The 24836-nt window shown below is 42.7% G+C and overlaps 1 protein-coding gene across 4 annotated transcripts; it reads left to right on the plus strand.

The window, feature by feature from the left end:
• Positions 1-18: 18 nt before the first annotated feature.
• On the plus strand, positions 19-24578 carry vit (vitrin). Of its 4 annotated transcripts, XM_044045738.1 has the most exons (23): positions 19-2093; positions 7921-8011; positions 8252-8317; positions 8640-8796; positions 8892-9025; positions 9149-9226; positions 10023-10214; positions 10844-10888; positions 11270-11308; positions 11394-11444; positions 12269-12331; positions 12874-12936; positions 15257-15331; positions 15627-15692; positions 16092-16154; positions 17689-17751; positions 18397-18444; positions 18932-18997; positions 19959-20106; positions 20195-20298; positions 21806-22032; positions 22112-22625; positions 23255-24578. In XM_044045738.1, the coding sequence occupies exons 2-23, from the start codon at positions 7978-7980 to the stop codon at positions 23431-23433; spliced, it is 2475 nt and encodes an 824-aa protein (XP_043901673.1). In that variant the 5' UTR covers positions 19-2093; positions 7921-7977; the 3' UTR covers positions 23434-24578. The 4 variants fall into 4 exon arrangements, with proteins under 4 accessions (XP_043901673.1, XP_043901674.1, XP_043901675.1 ...); XM_044045739.1 differs by lacking the exon at positions 16092-16154; XM_044045740.1 differs by lacking the exon at positions 12874-12936.
• Positions 24579-24836: the final 258 nt, after the last annotated feature.

Below are 24836 nucleotides of genomic sequence, written 5' to 3' on the forward strand. Positions count from 1 at the left end.
ACAAATGTCACTTACATTCAAGCCATTCAAATGAGTTCACACAATGCACACAATACAACTCACTCTCAATATAGCAGTGGTTAGAGATGTGCTCCTCAGCGACAGTACCGCACAACACGCATTTTAAGTAAAGACACACGGAGGCAACAGCAACACTGGACGCAAGCAGGTCGGAGTATGACTGAAAACCCCGGCCATTCAGCAATTTGACAGGATAAACACAACAATCGTTGCCTCTGCCCACGCTTGTGCTGCCTCAGTCAGGTCTGAATGTACTGTTTGACAGAGCCCTTTTTCAGATGAAGGAACAAAGCATACAAATATCGTGGCAACTGGGCCACACAGCTAACAATTTTTGGTTCCCAGAACGTTCTGAATGTTCCCTGAAGGTTCCCCCCCCAGGTTCTCCCGTGGCTGATACGGAAAGTTTTCCTAACGTTCCCCTGACGTTAGTTTTTGGCTGCACATTTGGTTCTCAGAGCGTTACTTTGTCACAACCTTCACACAACTGTTAGAGAACGTTCTGTCAAGGTTCCAAGTTTTTGGTTCTCTCCTGCCTAACCCTCAGGAAACGTTCTCTAAATGTTAGTTTTTGGTTTGGTTGTAACTAACCTTAGGAGAACCTTAGCGAACACTCTAAATTTCCTGTAGGTGTGAGTGAAAGGTTGTTTGTCTCTATGTCCTGTGATGAACTGACGACCCGTCCAGGACGTACCCCACCTTTCGCCATATGTCAGCGGGGATTGGTGTCATGTTTTATTCAAGACGACCTGAAACTAGGGCTTGAGACCTTTAACTCCTTAGAGAAATGTTTACTGACGTTAGTCATAAGTAGACTTCTTTATGCAACCATTATTTTAGCTTTCTATTTGGCCTAAGGAAGAAACTGGAAGACTACATCCATGTTTATACATGGTGACATTGTTTCTCCACCAAATCACCAAACAGCAACAAACTGTGAGGAACAAGATGAGGCCAGAATCCTCACTAAATTAGGGAAATAAAACGAGACAAGCGATGACACAATAAGCACAATAACATCTGGAAACATGGGACATTTCCTCTGATGCCCCCCCACAGGCACTCTTACTACTAACTAGATGTCAGGAGGTACATATAGAATGCTATCCTTTACGTCTCCATCTATTGAAGCATTATCCTGTCAACCAGCTACAACTTGACTGGAGCACAGGTTTTATTTAATGGCAGCAGGGTGGCTTTACTTTTACTTAACACTGTGGAAGTGCTTAGCCTGCGGCGGGCAAGGTAAATTAGGACAACTTATCACTGTGGAGCTTTCAGGGTAATGGCACTGTTGAAAGCAAAATGACCAACTCTGAAATAGCACTTTTTCCTTCCATGGGCAATTATCTACCTGAGCTGTTAAAGTTTAATCTTTTTAAAAATACATTTTAATACTGTAAAGAACATCATCACACAAACACAATGAGTTCTCTTAGAGCAGCTATTTAAATCAAAATGGCTTCGGCCTGACCATATGGACTGCGTGTGTGTGTGTGTGTGAGTGTGAGTGTGTTTCCCAATCAGGTGTTGATTGGTTTATTTGGTGGAGGAGGAGTGATTGCTCTGGTGAGAGTTGACACCAGAACTGTTTTTGGTTGTTTTATTTCTGGTCAGGATGAGTGAGTGAGTGAGTTATAGAGCAGGAAACAGTAGCCCGTAGTTGTGGTTGCTGTTGATTTATTTCTCTCTATAGGGAAAGGAGAAGTTACAAGTGTCAAGGAGAAGCAAATCTTCATTTTTTGGAAATGAAAATACATTTACTGTCCCAAGGGGGGAAAAAACAAAAGGATGCTTGCCAGCGCCCTGTATCCTCTCCTGATGCCACTGGTTACTGATCTTCATCTGCCTGGGTTTGTGAAGAGACCGAAGTGGGACGGGCAAGGAGGGGAAAACTCTGGCCCCGTCCCGTTCTCCACTTTTAATGAGCGCTGCTGCGATCACGCACGAGTAAAAGTTCAGGTGGAACAGTTTAAACGTTTCCACACACGCCCGCTGCTCCGCACACTTGATGTCGCAGGGAATGAAGTTATATTCTCTGAATCCCGGAGGATTATTTGTTACTTCATCAGGTAAGCTCACCTTCATTACCGTATTCGGAGAGAATGGATTTTGATCAAGCAACCACGCAGCTCCACATGTGAAGAAGGGAGTTTGTGTTTGCTGCTGCGTGGCGTTAATTCACCTTTTAAACGATGCGTAATTGCGCGTGATTGGCGTCCGTGGAGTGTAAGCGCACTCGATTTTCCGGTCCGTGGAAAGTTTTAATCACCACTATACCAGGTTTTTAGCGTGTTATTATTGTTATTGCTGTTATATACAGGCATTGTTTTGTTTTCCCTTTCCCTCTCATTCCAGCGTGTGAGAGTTTAAATAAAGTAGATATTAATAAAGCTGTTTCTCAGATTTTTCCCCTTTTTTGGTAAACAAGCCTTTTCTCCCTCTTCAAGTGATGTTTTCAGCTGAATTATTGTTGCATAAATATCCATACTGTGACATATTTATTCATTTACAACCGTGTGGAAATGACGCAGATTTTGTATCGTGTTCCCTGTGCCTTTATTTTGAAGTGACTCATGTTGCCACTGGAGCTGAATTCCTCAACCTTTCCTTTAATTTCTCATTATTTGCATCATTTCTTTGTGTATCCTCTCTGACATTTACAGTATGTATGGAGTGACAGAGTCTGATTATTTCCACGTGGTCTCTTCTATACAACATGTCCAGCAGCAGACTACAGGCTCTGGCTTGCACTGAAGCTGGTGCCAGTGACTGAAGTAATTCAGTCTCTGCTCTGTGCTCCATAGACAAATAGAATCTCAGCAGCAGCAGCAGCAGCAGCAGCAGTGGCCCAAAAGGCAATTGAAATGACCTTGCAGAGACATGTTGGCTTTCCTGTGTCTGATCTCTCCAGTGGTTCTTTACTTGGCTTGTTTCAACACTTGGCACATCTGACATGTGTACAGTGCAGTCCTGACACCCCTGAAAGCTGGGATTTAACGCTTCCTGGCACAGGCTGTGAATAAAAATGCCATCATTTACATTAGCACGGAAATCAAGCTCTGAATCATTGTGATACTCAAACGAACTCTGTTGCCTAAAGGTCTTTTTCCTCTGGGTAAGAAACGTGGGTGCTGTTGAAATAAAAGAAAGCTTGAGTTCTTGTGTTTTAACTGAAGGTGAATTTTAAGTTGACCACGGTGAGAACCCGACATTTTAGGGGTTCAGTTATTAAAACAGAGCTAATGTCAGTGTATGTGCTCTGTGCACATGCACGACTGCTTTCAAGCACCGCTTTGACAATGGCGCACCATCACAGGTGTGTGTGGTCTGCCTGTGCTTTGAGAACCCCACTGTGTGCTGACATCCTGTTAGCATTATAGTCACTGCACTCCTGCCAGGTGTGATTTTCCTTTTGTGTTATCAGATTTCTGGTGCATTGAAAAGAAAAAATTAGTCTGTAGATGCTGGAAATGTTCATTTAACCGCAGCAGGTTTTCTTTGTGCAACTTAACCGTAGACCTTAACGATGCAACTTGTCTACGCTGCAGGGTTCAGTGGCTGTGAAATTGCCAAACTAATTTTGCCATGTTTTCAAAGTTAACTGTCAGCATTTGAAACGTTCAACGTGATGTTTGATTTGTCTCCCCGCCCTGCTGAAACTGGATGACAATTTTTTTTTTGCTGACATCACCACAGAAGGAGAATTGAAGCTGTGCTGTATGTACAATGCCTAATGAGAACTTTAAAACGGGTGTACACAAACACACACACACACACAAAGCCTGCACAGTAAGTGACCCAAGCACCCTGATTGTGATTTATGGTGGTGGCGAGGTTGAAAGGTCTCACACATTGTGGCCTTCTTCAAAGCTATCTGATAAGTTTATCTCAGACTAATTCTTGTTCATTTGAAGTTCTCCCTCTCTCTCTCTGTGTGGCCTCAGGATCTATTATCTACTGTACAGGAAACTCCCCCCCGTTTGTCAAAGGATATTATTTGCCCTGCATTTAGTGGCTCATGTTGAGAGTTCTTAAATGATCATTATTATTATTATTTCTTTTTTGCACGTTTAATACAAAGATGTCATGCCTCTTTTCTAGTACTTGGGGAGCTTGGTATTCACAGCTAGGATTTCCTTGCAGGTGACTGCAGATCAGGTTTGTTGTTTGCTTTATCCAGTGAAGCGCACTGACTCACCTCTTCTGCGCTGCAAGTCTCTCCTGTCTCTCCTGTAATGTAGATGTACATATCTGTCCCAGCTTGTTCCCAACCTCATCTTTCTTCCCCCGCAAGGACAAATTGTAGTTGTGAGTGTGCAGCAGTCATCGACCTGCTTGTCAAAGCACAACGCTGTGGAAAAATCATGTCAGTGCTCACGTATGTCAGATAAAATGTCGAGCCACATCAGGGGAAAGTCCTGTCACTCCCAAACTTCCCTTGGCTGTATCGATTTTCACGTAAATATGATATAACTGTAGTCTGTGTTCATAAAGTTTCTAATTTTTACACGAGAAACCATTTTCTTTTTCAACAAGCACCTCATGCATACCACAATTAAACTACAACAGACCTGGAGAGCACTTGTCTCTTCAGGGATAGATTTAACGTTTTTTTTTTGCTGAAAGTTGGATAAAGAAAAGAGTGACACGGTTACGCCCGGCCTCGGGGATGCCAGAGCGCACGTACAAAAAACACGAATGGAGAGTGAAAATTGTGTGACAACTGTGAACAATTTATGATAATTTACAGTGTAAAGCGACAGTGCTCGTGAGAATATATTTACAAAAGACTTCAGGGTGAATCCAGGCCAAAATAACACAACAAAAATCCCAACCTCCCTCCAACCAGACACTGACAAAACCTATCACACACACAACAGAAGGCAAAGACACACACCGATCCCTATACCTCCCTAGCGAGGTAAACAAAAGTGGTGTTTCACCTTGTGCCGTACCGTGACTAAACACACAAATGTCATTTACAGCAACATTGACATTATTTACAATGAGCACACAGATCATCTCTGCCAGACTCAACTAAGTTTGTCACGATTTCAAAGACATTGTTGCCTCCACAGTCTATGCCTCCCACCACCTGTCACCACATTTGGATCAATCATCAGTATCTGGGGAGAGTACTCACTCCTATCCCAAATCACAATCACAGAACAGCTCATATACATAGAAGATAACGGCTCTATAAACTGTTGTTTGTTTGTTACATGTGATCAACTCAATGATTTTTATTTTATTTTATTAAATTATTTTTTTTACAGATTAAACAAACAAGACATAACGTGTTCAGTGTTGAAGTTTAGAGATGATGTCAGGTGGATTATGTCACTAATGGGAAGAGCAACAGGTTTGCTGCGGGGCCTGGATTTCCGCCTTTATTCTTAGTTGAGCTAATATTCCACTGACGTGAGAGTGACATCACTCCGCTTATCTAACTGTCAGCGTGAAGCTGAATAGATGAACTTTGTTTCTCCATAATATTATGTCACATATGTGTCCATTTCGGTGGTTTCTAAGCTGATGTCCCACTGGCTGTAGCGACATGTAGAAGATATCGATCTTCTCATTTGAATATGTGCTCTGCATTTTCCCCAAATGCAATCCCATGTTTTGCAGCAGAAGTTTGATTGGGGTTACAGCCATTGACAATGACCGCATTGCCTTGTCTTTTTGTCGTGTTGCACACGCTTCCCATTCAAGTTTGCTTGTGTAAGTTTGTTTTCATAGATTAACTGATTTGAATTTGGTCAAGAAAAGTCCTCACATTTGGGCCATTCCTTCAGAATACATGCACTAAATATGATACAATTCAACACAAATGTGTAACGGGATAATATGACGATGACGTTAAAGTCTAATTCACTGGTTCGTCTTAAAGTAATGGCCTGTTCCTACGTCAATCTGACAGCAGCCGTGTTCACTTAGAGGTGAGGACCTTGCTCTAGGGAACCTCCATGGTTGTTTTGCGGTAGGGCTTCTGTCTAACAAGATTTATTTTCTGGAAATTCTTCTCACAAATATGTTTGTAGTTAAATGACTTCATAGCGCTAACATACCATAGATGTCAGCCAGAGCTGCATCACATATGACCCTGCTTCAGAGGTCCTTGTACGATCACACGCTCTAATTTGATCAGATTGCAGCCGCTGGTGTGTGGCGGTAGTGACTGACAGGACGCTGCCCTCATGGGAGGTTCAGCATTCCTTTATTAAAAGGGAGGCCTCAGTCATCACCTCCTTAGGAAGGCGCTTCTTCCCACCACCTTGGTCTCACAAGTAGCTCCTCCTCTACTGTAACAAGGTGTGGGGAATAAAATGAATCAATTATTAGACAATTATGAAAATGTATTTCTCTCTAGCTTTATGAACAGAAAGAGCTAAACCACACAAAGTATTGGAAACTCTTATTGGAAACAGTGTATCCGTAATCCAGGGTTTTGAAAATAAATCTTTTGAACCACTGTAATTGAAACATTTGCTCCATGTCCTGTTTTGAGAGGCTTCTTTTTGCCCAAACATTTTCTTTTGCCACTAGCTCAGTAAACACCATGGGTATTATAGTTAACGAAAACTAACAAAATAACAAAACTGAAAAGAAAAAAATGATAACTAACTGAAACTGAATTGTGCGTTTACAAAACTAACTGAAATTGTAGCGAAAAATGTGTCCTGTAAATTGTAAAGTAAGTTGTGTATTATTACTGCAGCAATTTACCAAGCGTGCGCCTGCGTGAGCACTAACGGTTAAAATTACATCTTTTGTTGGGTTTTTATGACACAATACTTATTATGATCTTTGAATCTTGCACCTAAAAAAAAAACTAAAACTAATAAAAACTAAAATAAAAGCATTTGCAAAACACTAATAAACTAGCAAACCCTCTCTAAAAACTAATTAAAACAAATTGAATTAAGCTGAATTATTCCCCAGAATAACAGAATCCAAGCGAACACTTGACAGCACAATAAATGAACATCCATAAACTTGACTGCCATTGATGTTTTCTGTCTCCACTTTGCTGCAGAAAGAGCAAAAGAAGGCCGACAGCCACTGTGAGCGTTACAACAGCCGACGGCACGCTTTTTTGATTGTTTTGTATTTTTTACGACGGCGCGCCTGCAAACATAAAAGCCATCAGAGAACACTGATGACCTATTATGTTCTTGAAGTGGTGTCCCATTTCATAGCGGTCGATTTCAACCACTGCCACTTGTAACTCACTTCCAAGTGGAGAAAAAAAACAAAAATGGGACTGGACCAAATTGGCTTGACATGAGTTTAACATTTGAAACTAAATGAGAGACAGAGAAAGAAAATGTGTGTCTACTGTAAACAGACTGTATTTCAAACTGGGATGCGGCTTGATGTGGTTGCTGGGGTCAAACAAAGACACCGTCTGACACAGTTTCTCATTCTTTAGTCATTAAATAATGTTTGTGTGCGCTCTGTAATTGAGCCTGACTCTACAGAAGGTAGTGGGATGACTTGGATCCACAGTTTTTGTCTTAGAGCACAGATGTTAGCTGTTGAGCTTTTGGCAAACACTCTTAGGCCTTTGTAGCCCATCTGGAACAAGCAACACTGAAAGTCTGTTTTTGATCGAACTGTAGGTGTAAAAAACACAAGTTACCAAAATGTTTATGTAATATATAATTGGCCACATTCACCTAGATACGGCATTCTTCTTATTCTTCTTTGTGCAGGTTTCTGTCCATAGTCTGTGTCTCAATGGCCGAAGCAACTCTGTCTTGTTTGTAGCTGACAAGCTCAGACAGAATGACTAATATGATTGTTGTAATGCTTCAGGGAGTAAGCAGGATGCAGGGAATTGGTTTCAGGAGATGATCAATGAAATCTTTTTCCTCTGTCTCTTCCTCTAAGGTTGAGAGATTATACTGGAACATCTGGCTGACCTGCTGAACCAGCACAACACTCATCATGATCAGGGCATCAATCACTGCCATTTGCCTCGGTGAGCAACTTGTCATTCTCTCCGCAGGAGAACACTAGTCTTTACTACATCACCTTTGACGGCAACATGTCACATTTCCAAAAAGACTCCCGTTATCTGCCTCAGTGTGACTTTTCTGCACATATGCACGAGTCAACACCGGCACGCTGCCTCACAGAGATCTAGTTTGCACAGTAAACACGTTGTTCATTATCTGCCTTTGCCTGCTATTATGTGAAATTCCCTGTGCGTCACCCGCAGTGCTCCTCCTCTCCTGTGCTTGCCGGGCCAAGCCCAATGGATCAAAGACCAAGAAACCAAAGCAAGGTAGACATCATCAACAAGCAAGCCTGTAATCTCCATCACCCCCAGTATTCAGGTCTCCACTGCATTTGTCGCGCCTAGAAAAACTTTACAATGTAAAATTTACACTATACAAAACTTATTTCTGTAAAGAATGGAGACAAAAGGGAATGTTATGATATTATGTAATACCTTGTGTGTTAGCACTGATTTGCATTATTATTGAATAGATTTAGACTTCATAAAATACCAGTGAATATTTCTTTATCAAGAGACTACGCATAGTCTGGACAAATTTAACCGTATTATTTCTACAAGCCTGTGCTACTTACCTCTGCCTCTACAGTTGTTCCAGACATAGAGTGTGATGTCAGGGCAGGAAAGATCAACCTCCCTGAGTTCATCGCCAAGTGTCCTGCACAATGCAAAGAGACAAAGCAGCAAGTCTACGGGACAGGCGTGTTCGCCTCCATCTCCAGCATCTGCAACGCTGCCATCCACAGGTACACTGTGACGTGGTGATTGGGACCAAAGCCTGTGTGGGACAAGTAAAGGTTATAATCCTTTTCCTTTTTTTAAATTCCAAAAATATCCACAGTGGCGTCATCACAAACACGGGAGGAAAGGTGATCGTGAGGAAGATGGCTGGGCAGAATATTTATAAAGGCAGCAACTCCAATGGGGTGCGATCACTGACTCTCCCAAAATGGAGGGAGTCATTTGTTGTTTCAGGTATTGATGAGTTTTTTTTTTAGTGTGTGCTGTGTCCGTCATCTGAAGACGAACTGAAGACACTAGATCTTACTGTGCTCTTTAAACTTAGTCCGTTCAACAAACGGCTCTGTTGTGTTTCAGTGGGGAAGCCTAAGAAAGGAGTCATCTATCCTTCTTCACTGGACTATGTGCCTTCAAGACCAACCTATGTGAAATCAAGTGAGATGAGTGCTATTTTTATACATTAATATTTTATGTGAATATACATTTTCATTAAAGCTGTGTTTCCACTACATGGTCCCAGCTCGCCTCGCCACGGTTTGGTTGGTTTGCATGAAACTGCCGTGACTTTTTGTTTTACACGCGACACACACAAACTAGTGACTAGTGATTGACTCACAATTAGACAATTTAGACATTTCCATGGTAATCGTTGGAGTAAACCCATGTTTTCAGGATTGTTAAGTCTTTTTAACTGATCTATAGTTCGGCATTGTTCGGTTTGCTACTTGTGTCTCTTCCTGTGACGGCAGTCTGACATGTACTAAAGTACATGGGTACCAGGTACTATACTATCGCTAATGGAATAGCAAAATAAACGTGCCGTACCGAGGAGAGTCGAGTCGAGCTAGTGGAAACGCGCCATAAGCTGGATGACAAACAAGTTGCAAAGCTAGGACTATCTGACCACACCTTGAACACATTGGAGCAAAATTATGTCAAAAAGAGAAGGGTTTGTGGATGTCTAGACTGCTTACACAATATTTTTTTGCATTTATTTAAGACTTACGGTCAATGACATCACCAGGTCTGATTTTCTGCTGACAAAAAGTAATTAGACCGACATCACTGTGCTTGACTCTGGCATGTTACACTTCGCTAAGGTTGACTGAGGAGTCGTGGCACCGCAGGCTGGTTAAGAATGTGAAGAATGCATTACAACACAGCAGTTAGTATAGACACTCGTCCTCCTCATGCATCCAACTACTACACGACCGCCTTTGTCTCCCTGCAGGTCAAAGGGAGGCCAAATCCCCTGCGGTGACGACAGCACTGCCTACGACAACTGCACCTGCACCCACCACAACTACAACACCTGAACCCACCACCACAACTACCACCACACCCGTGCCAACCACCACCACCACCACACCGCCACCCACGACCACCAAAGCACGAGCTGCTGTGCACAAAGTCAGGGACACAGGTGATTCAAACAAACACATTTGAAGTTTAAACTTTAAACTTAAACACATCCTTTCTTGCATCCATACAAAAAAACTCTGTTCTTCTTAATGAGTGGATCCATGTTTGATTCGTGGAGGATTGTGTATTTACCTGGATGAAGGATGCTGCTAATGATCCAGTGAAACCGATCCGCACAGGCGATCCACTGCAGCCACGCGTGCAGCCTCGCCGGACTCGAACTAACAATATTAGCGGCTTTTAACTAGAATCTGTGTGAAAATGAGTGACGAGGACAAATGGTTGTGGCTGGTAATTACAAGTCACTGCTGCAAATGGAAGAAATCACTGCTGGGTTTGGAGTTTGCTCCTTGCCGTGCAGCTGATTGACTGAATTAACACTTGATTAGCAGACCTTTCATCAGTCTAGATGAAAACATCATCAGACTATAATCACCGTGAGTCATTTGCCTGTTTTGGAAAGCAGTGCAGCCGCAGAAGTTAGACAATGTGGCAGTATCCTGAGGTATGTGTGTAAAAGAAGTGGGCCGTGTGCCAGATGACCTCCCAACCATTTCTGTCTCCTTCATTTTCTGTAACATGATCTCTCTTTCTTCATATTGGCGCCCAATCTGTCTTTCTTCTATCTAGGCAGCGGTCACCCATACCTTGCCTCTGTGGCAGCCGCGAGCTCAAGTAAGTAAAGCCAAGCGAACAGGGTCAACATTGTGTTGATTTTTTTGTGTTGGTGGCATGAAGGTGCTGCTGTGTTGCTTAACATCAGGGTGTGCAGGAATATGTGTTGACGTTAAGCAGGGGGTGTTTTTGCTTCACATCAGGCTTACATCGGGATAATGTATGCATTCTGTATTAAAAATGACAGTTGCTCCTGTTTTCAAAGCCAGTTTGTCATTATCAGCAGCACAACTTTGTGTGTGTTCAGTTCAGTAAGACCATAATCTGGTCTTAAGGTATTTAGTAAAATGAGAAATATGTTGAATTTGGTATTTTCAAAGCTAATATACATGTAAATAGAGACGTTTGTCTTAATTTGCACATATTGTGTTATTGGTATAGGGAAGACACAAACTGTGCAAGGAAAGAGTCCCAGCCAAGGTATGTCAATATTCTCACTGACTCTGCTGCAATTGCACAGAATCTTACAATTCAAGTTGAACTTAACGATGGCATTTCTTCAAAGTACTCAGAGGAGGTGCCTATCCAAGTAGATTTCCACAGCGTACCAGTGCAGGTAAAGCAAACTTAAATCTTTCTTGTTGTGTCTTTTTTCCACCCCCGTTGTACCTTTTAACCCCCTCATATTGTCCTCACATCTGCTCCGTCGTCTTCTCTTTTTGACTCCTTCTGTGTGACACACGTACACTCTGCATGGCATCGCCGTACAATCACAGTTGCTTTACAAACTAACACAGAGAAGCCATCGCTGCTGAGACCCAGGTTTAGAGTCGCTTTGTATGAGTAACTATTTAGTGAGATTCAGTGTGGACTGAATGCGAGGATCAGCCGTTTAATCAATTTAATCAATTCATAGATACCTCCAGTTAAAAGGTATCCATAGACTGAAAACATTTGACTCAGTAGCCTTCATGAGTGCACATATGCAAATGATCATTTCAAGAGATAAGGTCACATGGTAGAGCACCTGTGAAGAAACCAAATATGAAAAAGTGATAAATAAGGAAAAAAAATGCAATATTAAAAGGTATGTAGGAAATGCGAAATAACATATTAATACAAAACAATTGCTTAAGGACAAATGAGCAGAGAGGAAATTAATGAATGATTCTTAAATCATCCATCAATACTATAATTGTCTTGGTAATAGAATAGAGCAATAAAAAGTACTTTAAAAAGACACATTGTCACTACTCTTAAGTACAGATTAGAATGAAAGGTTATGTATGCCATTACAAAAACAACAGTGACGAACAGTGATGAGAAATGATGGACAAAACTTCACATTGATAGAACCATGACATTTTGTCCACCATTTGTCACCGCAATATTATGTCGTGATATCTCATGGTGACGTTGTTTCCAAAATTCTGGTCCCAGGTCTGCGGAGACCAGAGCCGGGGTCTGCAATCAGAAGGCAGCTATCCTCTCCAGCTGGTCCAGGTCAGCCTCCTCAAACACACACACACACACACACACAGGGTAACAGACACATGAGGTGGGACTGACAGAGAATGTGGGTCAAGGGCAGAAGGGGGGCCACATTGTCTTTGTTGGGACAAGAATCCAGGAGACGTAGTCCGCTGTAAGTCTGACCTCCGTGTCCACACCCATAAGCCCCTGTGATCTTCACCCCAGGGGTCACCACTAATCCACTCCATTGCACATCTCAGCTAACATTCCTATCATGATGGCCTCTGTTTCTCTGTCATCACACACATCCTCTTATTCTTTTTTTTTTTTCATTTTCTGAGATGAAAAGAGGCAAATAAAGCCGAGTTAAGGCCTGTGAATATTCCCAGCATATATCTCCCTGTTTTTGATATCATGCTGTGGAGGAATTGCCTTCAGCTTTGCTCAAAGCAAAACAGCTGCGCTTCGGGATGGAGCCCAAGAACTGAAGTTCTCACTTGTACCCCCTTCTCCCACCTTTTTTTTTCCCCCTCCTCTATTCATATCTGCCTGTTTCTCATTGCTACAAACAGCTTATAACAGGGTTCAACCAGGCCCACCCGAGCGGACTGTGACCATGAGGGAGTCAAACCCCAGTAAGTATCTCCAGATCCCGAGTGAGAGCGCTACACAGTCACAGACGCGGAGATGTGTACATGTCTGATCAAACAGAGGAATAGCATCGGCAATAACGGCCTGGTTGAAGATGTGGTGTGTTGTTTTTTTTTGAAGATGCACTAATGTTTGTCTTCTGCGGGATGCTATAGTTCAAAGCATACCCAGTCCTCTATAAACAGCAGGCAGAAATGCAAGCAGACTTTCACTGTACCCAAAAAAAAAAGAAAAGAAAAGGAGAGTATGTTCGTACACCTCAAAGATGAGTGATGGTGTGCTATTATTGTACTGAGTTCATCCCTATCTCCGGTCAGCAAAGGGCTCTCAACTTTCTTTTTTAGATAAGACCTGCATGATGAGAAATGCGCTCTGTCACTGCACTAATAACATCTTATTACAGATGCCATCTGGTCTGGCCTCTTAGCCTCTCTTGTAAAAGCTCGCAGAAAAGGAGACTGAGATGAAAGCAGCAGGACCAAGCTGCTCTGTGTTGATCCCAGAGAGATGCATCAGTCAGTCCAAAGCCCTGCAGGATCTGGGTCCGCTCTCTAGACTGTCAAGAATAGAAAGCTCTCACCATTGAAACCAGGCGAGGTTTGGCTCACTGAGGAATGCGCTTCTGTTTTTGCTTCTGTGGAATTCTCAACCATGGATCCCTAAAATAAGACACTTCTATATCCGTTTAAGTGACGGTTGATTGTATGATATGATTCCTACAGTGTGGCGGGAGCAGTCCAGTGCATCATTCATCTGCCGTGCGTTTTGCCGTAGAGACACGTTTTATAGAAATCTCTTACCAGCGCGGAGAGCAGCTATGCAGACGTGCAGCTTGTGGATCACGTTGCGATACTTTATTGATCCCCTCAGAGAAATTCTTTATGCTTGTGGTCAGAGGTCAGAGTCTGGAATCAGCTACTCAGCAGCATCCCAGGAGCCGACAGTGCTTGTGTCTCTCTCAAGGACACTCCAGCAGGGGTGGATGCTTGGAGATGTTAGCGCTCCACACTCTGATTTACGGGTTGAAAGGTTTTCTCCTCTGTCACTTTGCCACTTGGCTGTCCCAAACAGATGTTCAGTGTTACTGCTCAGCCGTCTGGAAATGTTACGATCCAGTTTAGCTTTACATTTTCTCATGAGACATGCTTACTTGACAACTGTAAACAAACCATGAACAGTCTCTGTAAAAGCTGTCAAGATTATATTTGATGGGTTTGTTTAGATGAACCAAGCCCAGTACCAGAAATGAGCATGTTACCATTTCTGTGGTGGCGTCGCATCTCCCTGCAGTTTAAATGCAAGGTATTGTTTTCTACTTGCACTAATGTTTAGTGCGATTTAGCGTTACATTTTACAAGGAAGTAAAGGAGGACTAGCATGATTTTCATCTGTTTTAACAGTATTAAAAAAAAAAAAAGAGCATATTGACAAGACACCTACAGGCAAATTGTAGCCACAACTACAACCAGAAGTGAGGCTCATATCCCCAGTCTGACCTTTGGGCTCGCACTCATCACTTAAGTGGCAATCTAACTTTTAAAGCACCTTTTTCATGAGAAAAATCCAACATCGCCGTCTGCTCTACAGTGCTGGGACTTAAACAAGCAGCAGATTACACTAATCTCTGTATCCCACTGTATACACTGTCCCTGGTCTGACACCAGCTTTAGAATAATACTCACATGCTTCACTGGGTGGCCGGCTACACTGTACCAGCTCATCCCAGTCAACAAAGGCCCCGTGCACTGGCTGCTATTGGATGAGAACCTCAGAGTCCAGGCTGTGTGATTGTGTGAGCTATACCACAGGAGAGGTTAACTGAAGTGTGTTATCATGACTCTGTCACTTTGGACGGAAACAATGCACTGTTGTCATTTTTTCTCAGCTGGAGGTCACAGGAGATACCATTGGGTCACCAAAATAGATTCACTGAATCTTTTTACTTTTAAATAACGCATGCATAAATGAAGTTGTGATGGGTTTATCAAACAGATCTCTCTAGGCATAAAGTTGGGAAACCCTCGCTGATGTTTTTGCCACGTCAAGGTAAAACTTTAGAATATATGCGAACAAGTTGTGTTGCCAGGAGCAGCAGATGGAAAACACAAAAATGAGAACCACATTTCCATTTTTTGGAGAGTTGGCCTTCCTTTGTCTTTCTGAAATGCACACAGGAAGAGAAAGGGTGCAGTGTCTGATTCAAGGTCTGAACATCTTGTGCGTACCCCGCTAACGATGTGGCCACAAGTATGATTCTCCTTGATGCTTGTGCTAAACACGGCTTTCTAATCTTCCCCTGCACAGCTCTTTCCAGAAGGGACTGGGCGCACGCCTCCTTTCCTCGTCCCGATTGGTTCACTGGAGCTCGAAGTCCATCAGGTATCAAAGAAATGCTCATCACGCTTTTGCAAATCATAAACATTGAGTTTTGATTCATATTTAAACACACTACAGTAAATGCAGGTTGGCTGCATGTTTGTAATATATTACTCCAATACCAACATTGGGGCCTTCAGAATACAGTAACGTTTTCTAAGTCTCACTTGGACAATTTGGTGGGAGATTGATTTGCATGTGATGATCAGTAACAAGGAAGTAGAGAGGAGCTACACTAAAAGCTTGAATGTAACCGCTGTAGTTGCTGATGCTTCCACCTTCTCTGCTGTACATTCAGACGTTAGTCATGCAGGTCCAGACGCAGGATACACGTGGAGCGAGACAGACACACCTGAGATAAGCGGTAAGTCCACACCTCTCTCCGATTCTGAGGAAGGTCACTACGCTGTCAGTTTGCACGTGCACGTCTGAGTGACCGGTGCAGTGCGGTGTCTGCTAAGAAAACGTGTTGTGTTGTTTCAAGTTTGCTACATGGTAAAGTGCACGCAGTGTCTCTCGGGACGTTGTGTTGACATGCCATCTACAGTACCTGCCACTTCAGACATCATTGTGGAGGAAAAGAGAAGGCGGCATGCGAGAGAGAGTGTGTGTGAGGTGATTGAACTGCATAAAGCCGTTGTTTTCACTGGTATGGGATTGGTTGGGGAGGTCATGTAACCAATCACAACCATGGAAATGTGTGCTTTTCTTCTCTCAGAAGTTCATTGTAGCAACTAACAGGTTTCAAAACATCCTCCTCTAGCTCGGGATCACAGGCCTGATATGTCAGAGTATGAGCGCTGGTATTATAACTTTGGACCGCAACGTAAGTGTTCTTCTTTTTCTGTTCACTGGGAACTAACAAGTCTTGGGGGTCATATGGATTATATTCTATTGTAAAACCTATTCACTTATTGTTCATATTTGACATGTTTTGTAATGTTTTATTTAGCCTTTACATCGTCTTATACATGCGTCATGTCTGTTGTATGGAGAATATACTAACACATTATGACAGGAAAAAAGGGAATTTATCTATACGATAGTTTATAATAGTATGGTGAATCTCAGTCCTTGCAGAGAGTTAAATGAGGATACTGATACCTCTATCTTGTTTCTGGTTTTTGTAAAAAAAAAAAAAAAATGTATATAATAAGATGAACCTTTATGAGGAAGTTGAGCACAAGGTTTTGTGATGAATGCAGCATGTTAGCAGAGCACCTGTGGCTTAAGTTCATTCCTCTGTGACTACACAGGATGCCTCCTGGCCCTGCACTGAGTGCAACACTTTTTTGGCAGCTCAGCTTAAAGCCCCTATACGTCACAGCAAGCAAGGAGGTTTAAAAAATGCTTCTGGTCAGGGCTACGTGTGTGAAATTCCTGCTATGATGTAACCTGTGTGGACTGGTGCTGGAAGGTGGATTTAGTGACCTTTGAACTAAGCCACGGTACCTTTTTTTCTCTTGCTCCCAATATTTATGCTAAGCCAGGCTGAGCACGTCCTAGTCTAAGCCTCTTATTATAATCTGTTTTGTCATAAAGCTGCAATATGTAACTTTTAATATAAATAAATGGCCGCTACATTCAAACCACTGCCAAGTGAGATCACACAGTGCTAATAATCAGCTCCACCTGACTCTCTGTTTCTCTTTGTATAGCAGTGTTTCCCCTGACTTCACACAGTGACACATTTTACACCTACAATGCGCTGGTTAAGCAGGATGCCCGCAAACATAGTCATATTTTAATTATGATCATGATTTTAGCTTCTCACGCCAATAGAACACAAATCAAAGCTAGTGCTCCACAAACCACGTGCCTTCACGCTCAATCAGAACTGCTGCTGTTCTCGCACCATGCAGCTCCAAGTTTCCTGGCTGCAGTCTGGACAAGTAACACTGCATTAAAAGACTGATATTAAAACTTACCAAAGTATCATAGAAACAAAAATCTAATGTCTTGCACAGAAGAAAGCAAGGCTTCTTCTTCTTCTCTCTCTTTGTGTGGGAGTATATGTATGTTTGCTGAGGGTAGGGAGGGGGAGCGGAGACAAAAGTGACGTCCATGGGGCGAATTAGAAGTTCCTCACTGGGACTTTAATATACAAAGAGAAGGGTATCATTATTCTCATCTAACTCTCAAAAGCTGGGAAGCAATAAGTCAGTTTTCTAAAGCTACTCATCATACAAACCTCTGCAACACCCATGCAAGGATTACAGGTCATGGAGTTTGGTGACACATTTGAGCCTCCAAATCCAACTAGAAAGGCCATGGTTTGGAAAAGCGAGTGTGTTTGCGTTTGTTTCAAATGTTGTGTTTCACAGCCTGTCATCACCGCCTCACCATGTCTTTACTTTCAGCTCCACGAGCCCCTGACTCAGAGACCATCCGAAAGATGCCAGTGGACACAACCCAAACTCGAGGTCAGTCTTGCATAAAGTACCTAAAAGCTTCAGGACAAGTATCTTACCAGAAAATGACTTTGGTAGAAGTTGAAGTCACTTTTTTTTTATAATAGTAATTTTCTGGTACAACAGAAGTAAAAGTATCAACTAGAAGGTTGTGGGTTAAATTCCTGGCTCTGCTAGTCTATATGTGTCCTTGAGCATAACCCCATGTTGACGCGTGTAAATGGGTGAATGGCAAAACTGTAGTGTAAAGCAGCTGACTATTATCAACTCTTCTTCTTCTGATTTTATTTGGTAGTAACACGTAATTAAGACAGTTTAGAGGAAATTTAGTGCAGTAAAAGTACACACTTTATTTTCGCAAACTGCTGTGGAACAAAAGTAAAAGTTGCTAGAAAAATAAATAAAGTACAGATATGTGAATTTTGTACTAATTAAGTATTTGAACTTTCTTACATAACAACACTGCTCGAGGTAAACAGTGGACACATTATTTAGCATCTATTAAAAATAAAAAACTGATGGCCACTGCCTTTGTTTTCTGATTATGAGTAGGTGTTGAGTTATTGTGTAACTACCACGGTGTGTGTTGTTAGTAAGTTTTGCTACTTTGTAGTAGAAATCTGCTAATGCTCTGCTTGTACGATACTGTCTGTGCAGTGGAGCCAGTGGATGCCTGGAAACCAGAAGCAAACATTTATGAATCAGGTAAGATAGCTTGTGCAGCAACATGCTCCTTCTTTTCTGGCTTCTGTCTGACTCACAAACCAAAGCAAGGCTATCCAAGGAAAAGAATCCGGGTTTCTGCACAGCCTGTAATTGAGGGGATTTGGAGTCAAAGTCAAATGGTTGCTTGAGGATAAAATCAGTTCCTTGTCGGTATGATTTTCACCACAACAAATGCTTGCTCACAAATACGGGATCCTTGCAAAGTGGGCAGCTGCAGATGTGCTGTGTCCAACGGAAATTCTAACTGGCAAATATTTAGGAATTGTATGGCGGCTGTGGATGAGACAATTGAATTTTTTCTCCCACCGTCCACCACAGTACAGGCTGTTAGTGAGACAAGTATTTCCATCAGCACGTGTCAATGATTATTAAAGGAAACTAAATTTCCTCTGAGTGTTTTTCTCCTCGGCATTAAACAGTAAATCTGAGCTGAATTCTCCATGTGTTTTTGTTTATTATTTTTCAGGCTTTAGCGTGAGGGAGCAAGAGCCTCCACCTCGAGCATCTGAGCCTTCGTCACAGGGAGACCCAAGTATGTAGAATTCAGTTTCTGGTAACACGTTACATAATAAACACAGGATAAGGTGAATGGTTGACCTGCGTCCCATGCGTCCCATGCCCAATTATTCTTGTGGCGTACATCTCATGGAACTATGCATGGCAGGGGCGTCCTGTTCCCTGAGTCCAGCCTAAGCTGACCGCATACCTCCTGGCTTGCCCAGCAGGGGTCGTTCCTCGTCATCCAGAGCCACTGGCTGCTTCTCTCTGCTGCCTCCGATGCAGTTTTGATGGCCGACTCCCAGACCACTCAGCAGTTTGGTGGTAGATGTTGCCACAAACCCTCTGCATCCAACCTCCACTGGGCAGACTTCCGTGTTCCAGGAAGTCTGCCCAGTGGCTTCAGCAGCTAACTCAGCATAGCGCAGGTGTTTCCCCGCGTATGGCTCATCCACGGAATCCTCCCAGGGTACAGTGTGAGCTCGATGATATAGACCTTCTTTAGAGAAGGGGACCAGAGCACCAGATCAGGCCTTAAGGTGGTGGTGGCGGCAATCTCTGGAGGAAACACCAGCTTTTGGCCAATATCCACCATCTTAATTCTAATGTAATTACAGGTGGTAATAATAAGATAACATTACACTAATACCATGTTATTTTCTTGTTTCCAGAGTAATATCCCACTAATAGCTTGTGCTAATGAGAACTACTATAGGCTACCATCAGTTTAATACCTTCAAATGAGATATTAAACATGATGTCCTTGTTGTTGGACTGTGGGAGGAAACCAGAGAACCTGCCATTGTCAGAAATGTGCAAACATATAATTCTCGTGCTGGTTAGAGGACACAAAATAAACAAGCCTACTGGTAAAACATTGCTCTAAACTGCAGTTGGTAATCTAAATGTCTGCCTTTTTTATCTAGATATTATTGCTTTAAGTGATGACAAATGCTGACACAGCATTAATGTTGTGGCACGTGCTGTTTCTGCAGATTGTAAGGTGGACCTGGTCTTCCTGATGGACGGCAGCTGGAGCATTGGGAAGCGGCGTTTTAAGATCCAGAAGGACTTCCTGTCTGATGTGGCTCAGACCATCAACGTGGGTGTAAATGGACCCATGATGGGCATCATCCAATACGGGTACTCGCACTTGTCTGACTGCGTTATTATGCACCATTTACATTTAGCTGGGAAAACACAATGCTACTGCTTTCTGTCTTGCATGAAGGGATGACCCCATGACTGAGATCAGTCTGAAGACGTACTCCAGCTCCAGAGAGGTGAAGTCAGCCATAGGCAAGATTGTGCAGAAGGGAGGACTTTCAAATGTGGGTGAGTGACCCACTGTGCGCTGCCAGCTACAGTAAACGTGTGAAAGCGAAAGGGGTGCAATTGTCGCATTGGTTTACTACACAGGCACATTTTCACATGCAAGGATAGAATTAAGTCTAAATCTGCGTAGAGACAGTGCTACCTAAATTACAGTTCTGCCTCCGTGAGCCTTGGTTTTTCTCCACTCTGACCAAAATGCTTTTGGCTTCACCAGCTCATGGGGGTCAGTTTTCAGAGGGTAACAACTGTTATTCTGCCTCAGCTGGTGCGTCAGTACGCACCGCCACATGCGTCTTTATGACTTGCTGAACGTTGCATGCTGATACAAATAGGTATTATTTGTGTTTGAGGCACTCTCTAATCCTACAACAGTGCCAGTGGTTTTTTTTTTGGTTTTTTTCATAAACCCCAACACATCCTTTTACTGTTCTGCCACTGTTTATACAGCCGCTTCATGATAATATAAAGCAATGCACTACATACGCAGTGTTTTTAGTGGTCCAAAGTGTGGGCCATGGACCCCTGGGGGGCCTATTTGGACCATAGACCATTGGAGGAAACCAATGCAGAAATGAAATATATTGAATAGCCACCAGACTCTGCTGCTTACAAAAGGAAGTCCATACTTCTCACTTGATATATAACATCAGTAAATGTTTGAGGTCTTAAACAGCACATGATGTCAATTTTGTAAATAATTTTCCCGTTTAGAGGAAAATAGATGAGAAAGTATGTCACTATGAAGTGTGACCGACAGCTGCTGTTGTCCAGTAGATGCCTGGTCGTAGGTGACATCGACAACGCGAGGCAGACCCAATCGTAAAACGCACGGCTTCAAAACGGGAGCTCACTTTCTTCTGGTTGTCGTCATATCCGGTTTCCACTTGTTTTGAACAGATAATCCAGCCGTTTACCGGTAACACGTGTTTGATAAACGAATCACAACATCTTTTTATTCCTTTTCTCCATCTCGTAAAATGCCTGGAAAAGAGTTTCGCTAATTTATTTGGCGACCACAAATCGGTCTCATGACATAGGGCATGTCAATCATCAATTATCAAGGATTTTTATTTGTCAGGTGCACAGAGAAACTGAGAAAAACCATCATGCAGTGAAATGAGAAGCCTGCTCTGTCCTGAATGTTGCAAAAGAATAAAAATTAAATCTTGTTTATAATAATATAAAGTCCTGTACATTCAAGTTGCAATGTTTTTGTAAGAATATTTATAATTTGCATGAAGAGACATGATTGATGATGTGAGTAAAGTGGCAATTATTGCATTTATCAAAATATGACCTGGTAATCACATTTATTTTGATCAATATTGAGATTATTATTTACTCTCTGAAGCTCTGTAAAAACAGTATTTTTAAGGCACAAAGCTCCTGAAAAGGTTATAACATGTACTGAAATTATATCTTTTGATATTTCAATGTGTGCATTTCAACGACTGACCCATATCATGCAGTTTAACCGTCTCTCTGCTGCCCTCTGGTGTCCTGACAGGAAAGGCCCTCTCCTACATCGATAAGCACTACTTCAGCGATGCCAATGGAAACCGAGGAGGCGCTCCTAACGTGGCTGTGGTGCTGGTGGACGGCTGGCCCACGGACAAGGTGGAGGAGGCGTCTCGACTCGCCCGTGAGTCTGGGATCAACATATTCTTCGTCACCATCGAGGGCCCTGATGAGAGTGAGAGACAAAACCTGGTTGAGGCAAACTTTGTAGACAAGGTGGGGTTGTAGACACAGGTGAGTCAGTGCTTCGCTGAAACATGCCAGTTTGTAACACAGCGTTACCTCCGTCCTACAGGCCGTGTGTCGGACCAACGGCTACTACTCCCTGCCCGTGACCAGCTGGTTTGCCCTGAGGAAGACCGTGCAGCCCCTGGTGAAGCGAGTCTGCGACACAGACCGCCTGATGTGCAGCAAAACCTGCCTCAACGCCAATGACATCGCCTTCGTCATTGATGGATCCAGCAGCGTGGGAACGGGCAACTTCCGCACGGTGCTGCAGTTTGTCGCCAACGTCACACGGGAGTTTGAGATCTCTGACACGGACACGCGAGTCGGCGCCGTGCAGTACACGTACGAGCAAAGGCTGGAGTTTGCCTTCGGACAGTACAACAACAAGGCAGAGTTGCTGAATGCCATCAAACGCATCAACTACTGGAGCGGCGGGACCAGCACTGGTGCCGCCATCACCTACGCCGCAGATCAGCTCTTCAGCAAATCCAAACCCAACAAGCGCAAGGTCATGATCGTCATCACGGACGGTCGCTCCTATGATGACGTCAGGGCTCCTGCACTGGCCGTGCATCGCCAAGGTGAGAGTTCAGCTACAAAAGAATCTGGAAAAATGCAGAGAAATGGTCAAGTCAAGCTGTTTTTTGGAATGTCACTATTATGCTTATCATTTGCTGCAGTCATCCTACTCCATCCTCTATATCTTATCTTAAAAACAAAAACAGAAACAACAAAGAATACCAAAGAGTGTTCTATGGTCTATGGATTTTTCTAGACATAGAATGTGTACTTTACACAAGGGCCTTGCGTTACGGTGGCCATGTTTCTACAGCAGCCTGAACGGACAGACAAGCCAGAGTGTGCGTCTGTAGTGGAAGCTACAGTGTTTTCAGTGTTTCAAGCTTGAGAAACCACAGACGAGATGATCCAGTCGAGACGCAGGACCGCGCCGAGATCCCAGGGACGTGGGATCTCACAGAAATGTGATGACTTCAGAACATAAACAGGCATGGAGGGGGACTGTCGGTAGCTGAGAGGACGGTCTTGTGTCAAATTGTGTCTGATAATCCCTCACAGTAGTATTCAAATTAGGCTAAAAATGGAAGACTCTGGACCTTTAAACAGCCTGATGTGTGTGTGTCAATCCATGGTGAGGCCTGTGTATTTATGTGTATTTAACCCGCTGTCCCTCCCTGTGATTGTGATGCAGGTGTGATCGCTTACTCCATCGGCATCGCCTGGGCAGCCCAGGACGAGCTGGACTACATCGCCACAGACCCCGACAAGGAGCACTCCTTCTTTGTGGATGAGTTTGACAGCCTCTACAAGTTTGTGCCCAAGATCATCCACAACATCTGCCAGGAGTACAATTCACAGCCCAGGAACTGAGGACGCACGGACGGTGGAGGAGAGGTGTAAAGAGGGGCGTCCTCACCGTGGGGCCGTCTTAACAGGACGCTGTTTGTAAATTTACTCACGCTGTTGCCCAGATGGTGGTAATGGATTGGCTGCAGCTCCTCGTATTTAAACAGGGGAGAGGTTTTGAATTTAGGTGCGAAACGAATCTCAAAGTGAATCAGCATTTGGTCCCAAATATACCTGGGGAGCTAATTGTAAAGGTTTTGCACACGTATTGACATCTCGTGTGGTGCCAGTTGCTCTTTGTTGCCGCCTTTAAAAAGAACAGTATTCCTAAATGTATAAAAAAATATATATATATTTTCAGTTGTGCATTTTTTTTCCCCAAATGATTCAAAGATCAATTGTATCATAGAACAAACATCTTTTTTTTTACATTATCATGTAAACCTTCAACCTCTGACCCTCTGGAGAAGAGCTGCAGAATATTTGGACGGACATTAATCGTCAATTTTTCAGTTTACTGACGTTTACAGACTACTCATTTGACTGACTGATTTTGTGACATGCTGGAGGAGCAGAAGGGATTTCTCGACTAAGAGCACAAATGCGTAATTAATCTTAAATAATAGGGCTCTTAATGACAACTGCATAAAGGCTGTCTTATGAAGACTGACTAACAAACTGAAAGCTGTCTTAACGGGACATGGTGCTTGCAGAGAACTGTAGATGCAAAGCATGCCTAGCACTTCCTTTATAAACGTAATATGGTGCTTTTTATACAATTCTCTGTATAGAGGATAAACTTTTTGCTTTTATTTTTTTTTTAGAAATGATGCATTTTTGATCTTCCTAATAGGAGAGATTTGTTGTTAGTCAGGACATTGTTATAGTTCCTCTGTACGACAAAAGGTGTTAAAATACAAAGTAAGAAGAAGGTGAAAATGAGACTCTTTTGCAACCAACAAGTGAATGTGATGTAATTAGTCAGCAACGTGGAAGAAGGAAGTAGAAATGCGTGAGACGTGGAGGAGAAAGAGAAGTATATGGCAGATGTTCATTTAGTCTGGAGTAAAAATCTATGCTTTCTGTTTTGTTTTTAAGAGTATTTATGATTTCTCCATTAAGACCTGTTTTGTACATATGCATATTAAAAGCCTTTTGCTAATAATGTTCAGATAATGTTTTGTTTTTTCTTATTTTTGGAGTTTTTAATAAAAATAAAAGTGAAATTAAAGTGGCTGCTCACCTGTTTGGCTTTCATTGATCTAAGTGATGCCTTTGTTGAATCTGAAAACACAGACACACACAGATTTGTTAGATGGATTCAAACTGACAATAATACATGACATACAGTGCTTAACACATATTAGACCATCAACCAAAGCCACAGCAAGAAGCTATTTTACCAAAAATTATACTTTTAATGCTAA

Source organism: Solea senegalensis, linkage group LG15, assembly GCF_019176455.1.
Source record: "Solea senegalensis isolate Sse05_10M linkage group LG15, IFAPA_SoseM_1, whole genome shotgun sequence".
Lineage (NCBI taxonomy): Eukaryota > Metazoa > Chordata > Actinopteri > Pleuronectiformes > Soleidae > Solea > Solea senegalensis.

Coding starts and splice junctions, on each gene's coding strand:
- vit (XM_044045738.1), top strand. CDS start 7,978: ATGATCAGGGCATCAATCACTGCCATTTGCCTCG. Junction 18,998..19,958: donor TTCGTCACAGGGAGACCCAA/GTATGTAGAATT, acceptor CTGTTTCTGCAG/ATTGTAAGGTGGACCTGGTC. Junction 20,299..21,805: donor GGGAGGACTTTCAAATGTGG/GTGAGTGACCCA, acceptor GTGTCCTGACAG/GAAAGGCCCTCTCCTACATC.